The 12,985-nt window shown below is 31.0% G+C and overlaps 1 protein-coding gene across 1 annotated transcript; it reads right to left on the bottom strand.

Moving 5' to 3' along the window:
• Window positions 1–480: 480 nt before the first annotated feature.
• On the bottom strand, window positions 481–10,844 carry LOC111030099 (poly(A) RNA polymerase gld-2 homolog A-like). The gene is made up of 8 exons (XM_022309447.1): window positions 10,199–10,844; window positions 7,801–7,927; window positions 7,153–7,362; window positions 5,984–6,470; window positions 5,231–5,359; window positions 3,361–3,541; window positions 1,766–1,881; window positions 481–1,217 (listed from the first exon to the last, which is right to left on the bottom strand). Exons 1-8 carry the CDS (start codon window positions 10,558–10,560, stop codon window positions 1,087–1,089), a joined length of 1,743 nt encoding a protein of 580 aa, XP_022165139.1. The 5' UTR covers window positions 10,561–10,844; the 3' UTR covers window positions 481–1,086.
• Between the last annotated feature and the right edge of the window lie 2,141 nt (window positions 10,845–12,985).

Below are 12,985 nucleotides of genomic sequence, written 5' to 3'. Positions count from 1 at the left end.
GGTAAATCGGTTAAATATTTCTTGTATCACTGTCAACAGATTTTACAATTTACAATTTTGGTAAAGTTTTACAAGTTCAGTTAATTATAGGAATAACTTATACCAAATGGAGCATAATAAGTAATATGTTTATGAATCTTAGTACTTATGGCAAATATATTTTTCTAATATACAGAATATACCTTGCATACCACTCAATACTGGTTAGGATAACAATACATCATTATTTATCTATATCTACAAGTACATAGCGAAAATAGATAATAACCAACTGGCATAGACACTTGTAGTCAATGGCTAAATAATAACATAATATATTATATTTATAAATGCATACAATATAGAAAAGAGAACAGATATAGATAAAGTTTCTATGTTGGCATATCACTTCTTGGCACGACTGCAGGATATGCACGACCCGGTAAAGTATCATAATTATATTAAACTAAAATAATACAGAATTAATAACATTTTTTCAGATCGTTCGAAAAAATATTTATTAATAAAGATGATTAATATAATAACGCACACATTATTCTAGAATCTATGTATGTATAATTCAAAATACGTCGTAGTCAACACAGTGATAAATTTTACTAAATACAGGATTGCGCTTGCAAATGTTTTCCAATGCCTACAGTAACTAGCTACCTATACAAGAGCACAGATTTAATTGCATAATAATATTATACGTAATATATATCTATATAAGATTAGTAACAAATTAAAAAGTTTTAAATTCGACTGACGGAGTTCATGCGGAGGTTTTTTCTTTTAAATATAAACTCAACAATATATAATATAATATAATAATACTTAAGTGCTATAAATCCAAACATTTTTTTTTTTTACTTAATTTTTGTATTCGCTAAAACAATTTTTTTTTATATGCGTTTTTGTACATTTTTTTTTCATTAACACACGGTTTCCCGAGTTTTCCTTTCTTAAAAAGTAAGTATACGCTGTATTATAATGTCATACGAAAGCCACACGAAGTTTTCTTGTCGTTTTCATAAATTTTTTTTTCTAGTAATTTTGTTGTTTTTTTTTTTTTTTGTTTTTTTTTCGGTTTTGATACATTATAAACTAACAAAATATTGAATCCAATGACATCGTTTCTTTTAACTGATTGTAACTATTAGTGATGGCTTCTTTGATTTGAGAAAATACATTATGGTTATTCACAGACCGTGCTGTGTTTGTTTTTTCAAAAGGTTCTGAAAAATGAAAAAATAATTATAATTAAGACAACATTGACAATCAAGGTATCAAACAATTTAATTAAAAATTGTGCATTTTAGATAACTCTAAGAAATCATCTTAATACCGTTTAGCCAAAGTTTGATGCACATCACATCTTTATTAGTATACCGGCTGATAAGGTATAATTTCTCAAGTTTTAAATTTCTAATACACAGGACGAAAATAGATGTATCGTTGGTTAGCTTGTAGCAAAGTTTTAAATCTTATAGGAATAATTTATTTATTAATATATTTAGTAAAAATATGATCAAATATCAATATACTATTAAATTATTAAATTTTAAGTTTCTCTTATATTTCTAAGTGCCTCTTATATTTTTAAATTCCATAATAAACCATTTAATGTAGGTATGTACAATTATTATAATTATTTGTAGTTACATTTTATTACGACTGTGCAACTCAAAATGCTGGATAGTGATAATAGTAGTTTGGGTTGCGTGTTGTGACTATAAAATGGAATACATAATGATAAAATATAATAAATGTTTTTGGTACATACCTTCGATCCCTATGAATTTCCATTGTCCAGGATTGTTTTTTGCCGCGTCAGCCATCCGACAGCTTTCTAGAGGTATCGGTGATCCCATTCTCACAGACACCGCGAGTTTATAAAAACTATAAATAGGTATATTATATAATTAGGTATAATCAAAACCGTAGGTACTAATAAAATCTAAAGTATAATTAAATAATTATCTACATTTATCATCTACCCGTATTGCATTTGGTAAGTGAGATCATATTTTCTTAAATTTCCGAAAATGAGTCAATTTTTTTGTTTTAGAATATTTCTTTTTGATTTTCAAAATTCTATTGATCTATGGATACCTACGTGGTTAGGTTATTGATTGTCATATAGTTATATAAAATAGGATTTAAAAAACAAGCATCATTATTATTTTGATATGGAAAACTATATTATAACTTATATCAATTTTTTCTTTTTAATATGCAATTTTTATGTAAAAAGAAACACTAGTATGATTTCAAAAATATTTCATTAAGAGGACGTCGAACCCGCATGTTTCGTCTCCGTCTTACACGTACGATGTAGAAAATTTTTGTTCATCAGATTCAACAGTGTGCTGTTAGTTTTGATATTAGAGAGAAATTCTCTAAGAGAATTGATCTATTATACAACTTAAAGGTAAGATTATTATTTAGAGTTATACGCTGGCTGTTATTGAAAATATTATTTTTAAGTAAGTTATGACTTTTATAAAATGGTACATTTTAAAATGACCATAACTTAATAAACCGACATGTAAGCATTAATATTTAATAAATTTTAAATTATAAATAATTAATCATTTAATTTTAAAAGTTCGGACATTTTATACAATTAATGAACAATACGTGCTACAGTATATTGTAATATTGTATTCAAAAGTGGGTTATTTATTAAAATATAAAAAAAAAATATTAATTGTACCCATTGGATTCGATATTTGCTCCAGCAGTTGTTTAAATGAAAGAATTTCGTTATAAAATTTAAAATTAAAATTGCTTCCTTTTTTAATTTAAGTATGTATACTCCCTGGCGTATAGCACATGTCAAATATCTATAAATTTAAGGGTTGGAAGTAGTTACACTTGCATGTTTTCAGGGCAGTTAGATTAATTGCTAAGTACGCTTTAAACTATTTTCACAACACTACAAAAAAAAATATTAAAAGTTTATAACACATATTTTTGCATGTTTAGTGATTTTGTGGTTTAAATAGTATATTTCTTGATTTAACAATTTTTTAGAGCATATTAATTGATGATTAATGATAAATTAATAATACAATTTGAAAATTTGAAAAATTGGCGATAAAAAAAAATGTAATGTATAACTATTCTAAATATTTAGAAAAAATTATAAAATACAAAAATACTTTTTAGTAAAATAATTGTTTTTACCAAAATTGTGAGTAAATAAAAAATAAGTGCATATTTTTAAAACATATTTGTACTTTTAAGTTCTGAGCTCTACGGCGAAAAATGATAATAAAATAATAGTTATAATAAAAATAGGTTGACACAATGACACACACACGCACACTAACTTATAAAATTATAACTATACTCAATATTATACATCATTTTTACTTGAAATCGTTATAGTATTCGAAAAACTGCAATAGCAACTCTCCGAGGCTCTGTTTATTGTCACTTCTCCAACCACTGCTAGGCAATTGTTCGTGCATGTGAACGAATTCGATGTCTGTATAGGACGAGAACTTCATGCCGTATATGCACTGCAGGGACGGTAACACGGGTGGTTCGACGCCTGTGAATAGCAATTATAATATAATATTATGTAAATATTATATATAAGCAATGCTCAAATTGGCGGGAAGTGATGAGCAGGGGGCGGCGGAGCTCCTTAACTATTTTTATTTTTTTTTTACGTACCTCAACTGTTACTTTTATTTGGACTAAGAAACGGCACAAACTAATGCTTGAAATCATTATTATCAAAATGTTAAGAGGATTTAAATTGTTGTCAATGGTATACTTTGGAATTGGACTCAATGAATTTTATACTTTTTAGTATCAAAAATATTTTTTCTATCTTTTTTATGGATTAAACACAATTTTTGGTTTTCCTCCTAAATTGCTATTATGATAGGAATTATAATAATATCAAAAAATGTCTTTTCAAAGTCACCAAATGTATGAAATGCAATTGAAAAAATGTCGAAAACTAAGGTGAATTTAAATCTATATTTTTAGTCCTATTGAAAGCATTCGAAACCTAGCACTCGAACCCCCATTTGAGCTTAAACACAAAGAAAAATCACTACTCTACGCTGCTAGCATCACAAGAAACTCTGGCAACCCAGCAAACAAATTTATTACAGAAATTACCGAGTACGCTAAAAATCATGGCATAGAATTTAATGCGATAACGAAAGTTTAGCCCCTCGATTTCCCCCCATGGTCCCACAATATTGAAATAAATCTGGAATTAACAAAATTCAAAAAAGAACTCACCCCACCTAAGATCTACAAGAACCACTTAAACGAAATACTCCAGGAACACAAAAATGCTAATTGTTATTACACCGATGCCTCTAAATCAGAAAAAGTTGTGGGAATCGCAATTATTAACCAAGATTTCTCTATCAGACGCAAACTTCCTGAATGCTGCTCTATATACACGGCAGAAGCCATAGCTATACTCAAAACAGTAGAACATATATCACTTAACCATGGCCATGGAAACCCCCATAAAAGCAATCTAATCTCTTTCCTCACTCAGGAGCCTCAAAAACCCCTTCAACACCTCAGATGTAACAAAACTTATACTGGAAAAAATTAGTCTAGCATATAAAACAGGAATCAAAATTTCACTAGTATGAATCCCGGGGCACAGCGACATAGAGGTCAATAAAAAGGCAGATCAAGAAGCTAAGAAAGCAGCAGAATACACAGATATCCCCATATTGAATATCACTTCATTCGCAGACATAAAAAACCAAATTAAAGAACTGACTAAAATCAAATGGCAACCACACTAATAGCCTTTGTTGCCGATGTATTTTTTGAATAAAAAAAAATCTATATTTACTTATACATTAGTTACATAGTTATAAATATTACATTTTTAATATAGTAAAGGTAAAATGATATAACGTAGTATTCAAAATTGAGGGATTGGTATTGTGGGGGGCGAAGCCCTCCACACGAGTCTGTGTTAAAAAGCGCAAAAGCACTTGGAACGCAGTTTTCAGATCGTTGGATTGAGCTTCCCTACTTAATAATTCCTAATTCAAACACTGTTTAAAGGTACAGATATAATATTTAGATCTTGACGATCGACCAGCCACGAACGTTGTACCTTATAATTATTTTTTATTGTAGATTTCCATAATAATAATAAATCATCATTCATCGTCATCGCGCAGAATTTTGTAATTTTTTCATAATATGTGTTATAACTTATAAGTACAATAGAAGTATATTTATATCTTACTTTGCAAGAAATTGATAACCATCAGCACTAGCGAGTAACTGGACAGCGTCATTTTTTTCGGATCGTTGATGTTGTGACGGGACGCCCACAATTTAATGGTCACTACCAATGGTCTGACCCGGTAATCGACTGCAAAACCAACAAAAACAAATTACACGATACACTGGGCAGGGGTAAAGAGAAAAACCGAATATGTATTATATAATGAAAAGAACGTTATCACCCGCCTTGATAATCTAGTGCAGATCAACCAAACGTATAAATACGTAATAAGTTACGCAAATTAATAAATTATACATCTGTTAAATCAAAAACTAAAGAACTTGATTCATGTTTAGTCCCTTCCAAATACTATATTAATAAATGTTTAACGTCCCCACTCCTTAGGTCCAGATTTTAGATACGCCATTGAATTATGCATTAGGTATGTAGATAATAATACTAGGAGGTTTTAGTAGGACAACTTCTAACTATTAATCTATACCAAACTATCATATTGTATAGTAGTTGAACAATATTTAATCGACTTACATAAAATGATCATATGATAAGTATTACACTCGACTATGGTTAATAACAATTTTACATATACTGGTACCTTATAATTATCATATTATAATTTATGTCTATATGTAATACATAATAATAATATACCTATTAATATAAAACTGTTAAATTATTGAACATAACTATTTCACTATACAATGAATTATTATGCTATAATATGAAAACAATAAAAAACGTCCAACTCACGCCTCGAGTAGCAGTACAACAGATGGGTGTTGCGGATGCCCACCACGTTGTTGCAGCAAAAGTCCACGTCCATCTTGCTGCCACCGTCGCCGATCCACCGGAACCTGAGTATGGGCACCTTGGCGTAGACGATGCGCATTTCCGCGGTGCCGACCTTGCCGTTGATCCGCTCGTGGTCTAGCAATCCCATCAGCCACTGGAGCCGCTCGACGGCGCATATCCGGTGCCGCTCCTCGGTCACGGTCTTGTGCTGCCGGACTCCGGTGTCTACCACCGCGGCCGCCGTGCAGCCAGTGAGCAGGCAGAAGTCCGCGTCGCTCACGTCGCCACCGAAACCGTTCATCGTAGACCCGACCAGGTACAGGCCGCAGCCGGGCGCCCAGCTCTTGATCAGCGCCGACAGCCGGCGCCACATGGCCATCTTCGTTTCGTAAACGCCCTCGGACTGACGGTTGTCCAAGTACATGTGCCAGACTTCCGACGACAACTGAAACGCGTCATGATAATGAATACGATGCCGATGATAAAAATAGTGATAACCACAGTAATATTATTACATTATGGAGATGTATAAATATATTATATAAATATAAATATATATTTATAATATATTTATATACAGGGTGGAATCTAGGGGAAACCCCAGGGAACCCCTGACCCCTTAATATTTTTAACATTCATAAGCACCCAAGATTTGAAAATGTATACAAGGTTCATCGTAAGTTTTTATTGCTAGAGTAATTATGAAATAATAAAAACTCAGGTTGAGCGTGATTCCGCAAATATTTTTCAACGAAATTTTAAACTCAAGCATAAAGAAAACGATTTCTCATCAAAGGGTTTTAATTTTATTGTTGTAATTCAAAAAGTATAAATCGTAGAAACATGAAAAGTCCATTGTCTATAGGTACTAAATGAAATCTTCTACATATTTAGACTCAATTGAAACTAAACACAGGCATTTCAAATTTGTTTCGAGTTTTTTTTCTGTTGATAAACAATTTTAGACTTGGTCAAAAATCTTAAGAAAATAAGAACATAATGTAAAATTTTAATATGAGAACTTAATATAAGGTAGGTATTCTTGTTTTTCTTTTTATCCTAGTAAGTTTCTATAGGCCACTAATATAATAATGGTAAAAATTATATTATTATACAGTGTAAATTACTTTGTCTGCCTCGTCCACTTGTATTAGTGAGTCTTCCAGGACAACGTTCTTAGCGTGATTGTCGTACCTTTGTGGCTCCGATAAGTAATACGCGTTCATAAACGTACCGGCGGGTCCTCCGTAAGGACTCCACTGCCACGGTTTGCAGCACGGCTGATGAGCCGCCGCCATCGCCGCCATCGGTTTCCTAGGTGTAGTGTTTCTGGTGGCCTATATAATATAATACGGGTCGTTGACAATATTCATAGACAATATAAGAATGAATAGGCCATCAAATCTTATCAAGCAGGAATGAACATTTTGATATTTTGAAGTTTCGAGGAGTGTTATCAATTATTTAACAAATACAACTAATGAGATAAAACCCCTTTATAGAGTGAGAGCAATATATAAAAGCAGTCTGTCTCTTATCCACATTGCGGCCCGCAAACCCTATTATGTTGTTAATATAGGAATGGCCTATCGTCTATCCATTATTTTACTATCTATGACAATATTAACATTATTATATTATTCTTGATTATGAGTTATGGCGATGATTAACTGACGACGAAAATAGAGACACGAATTTCGTTCACTTATCAAATAACAGTTTTTTCGATAACATTTTTATGCAATGAATTATTATTATTTTATTATGCCACTTACGTATGCCACCTGATGCAATTTGTGCAGGTCGCTATAATATTGTAAATGATGATGTTGTGGTATGTTCGTTTGTGGATGTCCGCTGTTGAACTGTTTTGCATTTTTGTCTTTGATAAATGGTGGCAATCTACATCGTAAAAGTATCACAATAATATAGTATACTAAAATTCATAAAAAATGTTCCAATGGTTTAAATTTAATGTACCTATTTGAGAGAACGTCGTACCCGGATGGGTCGTCTTTGTCGTCCAGCAGTTTAAATTTTAAGTTGTTAGCTTAAATATAGAGCGAATTAACCTATTCTCAAATTTATATGTAAAAACATTGTATTCAATCATATTTTAATTTTTAAGTGAGCTATAATGAGTATGTAGAATACATTCGTATTTGAAAAAGCTCATATACATTTTATATTCAGTTAAAAATTAAAATATCGTAAAAAACCAACGAGAAAACACAGCTAATGTTCTTACACATAAGTTTGACAATTATTCGCTCTAATATTTAAGCTAACAATACAAATAATTGGAACTGCTAGAATATTTTGGTATACCCATCTACTGTTATATAGACGGAGACAACATAACATGCGGGTATGATGTCCTATCTAGGTACACGATTTGTTTGAAAAATAATAAAAATAACATCATAAATCTTAATTAACAAATAGAAAATATGATAATAATTTACAATTTATTTTTTATACTTTAGTGTCCAAAACATCAGTTTAAAATGTCAAGCCAGAAAGAATAACTAATTTTGTTATAAATTAGTATAAAAAAATTCGATTTTTTACATAGTACATAAAAGGTTCTTATAAAATATATTATACTATTTTAAAATATACTATACTCCTTCTTAAGACATCTATTAATGTGACATTCAATGACGAGACACACTCAGACGACTTCCCCAATTTTTAGTTATAGTACGTCTGTTCTTAATATCTTAGTATAGATAATAATGTGATATGTAAGGTTTGTATTTTATTTTAAAACGTTTTTGACGATTTTCTTGAATAAAATACTAACCCTAACTTTCATTTATGAATACTAGGTTATCCATGTTACTGTTAAAGTTAAAGTTTTTAACTATTAAAAAATGAAAAAATAATTATTTTTTAACGTAAGATGTAATGTACAGTGTATAGTATTAACGTTTGATTTATAAGCCTAGAACTTGGATTTTTATGCAATTGCATATTTTTTCTTTTTCACATTTTCGGGATTTATTGTCAGTAATCTTTACGAATTTTGATAGTTTGAAGCCAAAATGTCGAATTTTTTTAATAGTTATTGCATATATTTCTGCATATTTTGACAAAATTCAAAATGTATTGCACATTAGAAACAATTTTTAAAAAAATGTATAAAATAATATTTTGTCTAGCATAACATTTAATAGTACATTTTGTAGGCTCTAAGACGTGATTATTAAATTATAGATTATTTATTGTTTTAAATTATTTTTGAGTCATAAATGTATAAGCTATTAAATTTTGAAGCAACTATACGGAATCTTTTGAAACTCTTTAGTACATAAAAATCTGAGCTCTAAACTAACTTATTAATGTAGAATAAAGCTTTGTGTATAAAATATTTTAAAAAATAACTAAAAACAACCATTAAAAATACTTTCATTCGTCAATTCAGTCACTGAGATGTGACATTGCCAGATCTAATCTGGAGAAACATCAATAAACCTTTCTTATCTAACATGGGAAATATAAATGACAATTGTTGAATTGTAATATTTGTAGTGAGTACCTACAAAAGTACCAAACGACATTATAACCCATATTCCGACAGAATTCAGATAAATTTTAACTCCATAAATAGGACATTTATCAAATGGTTATCTTAATATCAGTACCTAATAACCTTCGTTGCCACAAGACAGTATTTGGAGTAAAACAAATTAAATATTTCTTCAAAAATATGCTATAATATACTTTAACAAATACAGACGTATTTTGTTGATCATAAACACATTATATAAACATAGGTATTACCGTCAAAAGTTTAAGGTGACAATGTAATTCTCATTCGAAGTAAATTTGTGATTCGATTATAGGTAAAACGCGATCGCAAACTACGGTAAAAAACTGCGCCGTGTTGATAATATTATTAGCATATTAAAGTTAACACTTATAATAATTTGACTAAAATCAGGGTTCTACTCTGCTTTTTGAGTGTAAATTGTAAAAACCTTCGAAATCAGATGACAAGAAAACGATGATACAATTTAAACGTAACCCACTCATGTACCCTTGATCCTCACCACGACCCAATCGCCCATCCACCAAGTGGTGAAATCTTTGCGGTTAGTCTTTGGAAAAACTGTAGTAGTCAGCTTGAAGATATATACATATACGTATAAATACAAAGATATCGCTTACCTGGCAAAGTGTTTGGACATGACTTCCCATTCGATGGCCTCGCAGGTTTCGACGTTGTTGTGGTTGGGACGACGGAACGAACCGTTGTAGCGATGCACGGACGGAGTGGACGACGTGGACGACAGCGACTGTGATGGCGACGGTGACGACGACGACGACGAAGATGACGACGACGAGAACAACATCCCGTTGTCCGGTTGCCGGACTTCCGGTCCTTCGCCACCTCCTGCGACGGGCCTCCGGACGGTCGTAAACTTTTTGTTCGGCCGTCGCAGCGCCCCGAAAGCCATCGGCCAGTGACGGCGGTCTCCAACGCCATTCACGCCGCATTCGCTGTCGTATGTCCGGAACCGGTCGGTCATTATTGTTCCGGAGGAGTTGCAGTTGTCGTCTGCGTGCCGGTGGCGACGATGACGATGGTCATTTAACGCGACTACGACTATAACAATATTATCGCTGCAGAGAACGAAAAGCGTCGACGACTATAATAAATTGCAGGTGCAGTATTATTTTGATGAAAGGCACGGATTGACTGCTGCAGTGTGCTCGTGCACGATAATATAGTATGGATGTATGACACCGAAGACTTGGCAAGCACGTGCCAAACACGTTTGGTATACAATAATAATATAATAATAATAATAATAATAACTAATAACGATAATTCGTGGGTCCGCGAATGACCGACCCGCTCGCGATAAGTGGTCGTCGCCGATTTCACGGTATCTAAGTGGCGGTGGCGACTTTGGTGACGGTTCTAGTGGCGGCGATGGGTTTTCGTTCCGCGTTCTTAATGATACGAAAATTCCCCTGTTGCGCCGCACCACGCCGCTCAGTAGATATGGTACACGATTCTTAAAATAAAAACAGACATTTTTCCGTATCATACGATTGCAGCAGGTAGGTGTATATAGTTTATATAATCGCGATACGCAACAGGTGTAGGTAATAGATACCTATATGGCTGATTATACGGTTAGGTACGCGTCCAGTAATTATATCTACTATATATGCTACAACCATAGTTCATTAATAGTTAAAACAAAATTAATTATATTCATTATTTTTATTTAACTATAATTATATCATGCAATTGTTATTGTTATTATTTATTTTATTAATTATCAATATTGCTTCTACCAACACCACTATGACTGAACAAGCCGTCACCGTCTCCTACGCGTACATACAATTTTATTCAATTTTAACTGTTAACTCACTAATTGTTGACTTTAAGAAAAAACATTTTGCAAGATCCAAAATACAAGTATTTGGATAAGTAATTTAATAATATGAATAGTGAACAATTTCAAATACCTACTTTATTATCAAGCCGATTTTTCTATAAATTTCGCAAATATTTTTAATTTCATATTTGGAAGTAGAATATTTAAACAATAAATGATTACTGATGGTGTAGAAATTTTATAACGAATCAATAGTTTTTTTTTAAATTTATGTATTTTACATTTTATAGGTGATGTGTAAATAATAGGAATGAAATAGCAGTGATGTGTAATGTATTACTCCATTTATCTAAACTTTGAAATCTTTAAATTGTTATCTTATATCTAATATCTTTAAATATAGGTCAACAATTAATTATTTGTTTAATGGACGATATTGATTGTTTTTTAATAATTTTTAGAAAAATATTCTGTTAAATTTAATTAAGTTTAATTTCAAAAATGTAACTATAAAAGCAGCTAAGGCCATCGAACCATAGCGATATCGTAAAATAATTTGTATTCTAAATCGGCCAATACACCTAATGAGTAATGACTATATACAGTTGAAATAAATAAAGACTATGAATTATGTCAAATTATTATTATTTGTTTTTATTTTATTATGTATGATAATATATTATGGTTATAGATTTTAAACATTTAAGGTCGCTTATATTATATGGAACACGATAAAAATTGTATTCAATTTGAACCGAAGGGAACAACTTTATTTTAAATTTTTCTTTCTACTGAATAATTGTATATTAGTTCAATAGTTTTCACAGACAACACATCTTTTTTATTAGATTTATCGAAAACATTTTACTGAACAGTAATTACAATAATGATTATGCTATTATACAATCCAAGGTAATAATAAATTCGTGATATAATGACGAAATATAAAATATATGACCTCTATATCTCTATTTACTCTATTCCTCTATTTGTATAATATACATATCCCAAATCAAAATCGGCTCCCAGGTTTCAATAAAACTGCTAAGCTGCTGTAGTACAGCTTATAATTCGACACTAAAAGAATTAAACATTTGGCAGTACATTTTTAATAACGAAAATGTTTGGGAGTAAGTTTTTTGTTGCGTCTATTCATTGAAAATATAATCTTTAAACTCGTGTCATATGATGTTCTGATTCAATGATTTTGAATGAAACTCCTGCGAGAAAACGGAGGTGATTGAGTACTCATTTCACCGGAAAATACGACACATAGGGCTGAATATTGACCGTGCATATTAAAAAGAACTACGTGTATATGCAGAAGGGTGAGTTATATTGAATGTGTGAACTACAATGTCAATGTGGTTTAGGACGGAAGTAATTATATATGTTTAGAAATACATTACAATATGTATTCAAAATGTGAAAGCAATAACTGCATGTAGATATATAATATAATATAATAAATTATATTATATTAATAAAAAAAAAATGTTTTTGTATATCATAAAAAAGGTATAATTTAATATAATATACCATTAATTAAATTCGTCAGAAATACCTATAACTTGACTTTTATAAAGTTTTAGTTTATATT

Source organism: Myzus persicae, unplaced genomic scaffold (genome assembly GCF_001856785.1).
Source record: "Myzus persicae strain clone G006 unplaced genomic scaffold, MPER_G0061.0, whole genome shotgun sequence".
NCBI lineage: Eukaryota > Metazoa > Arthropoda > Insecta > Hemiptera > Aphididae > Myzus > Myzus persicae.
This window is presented reverse-complemented; position numbering and strand designations above follow the sequence as displayed.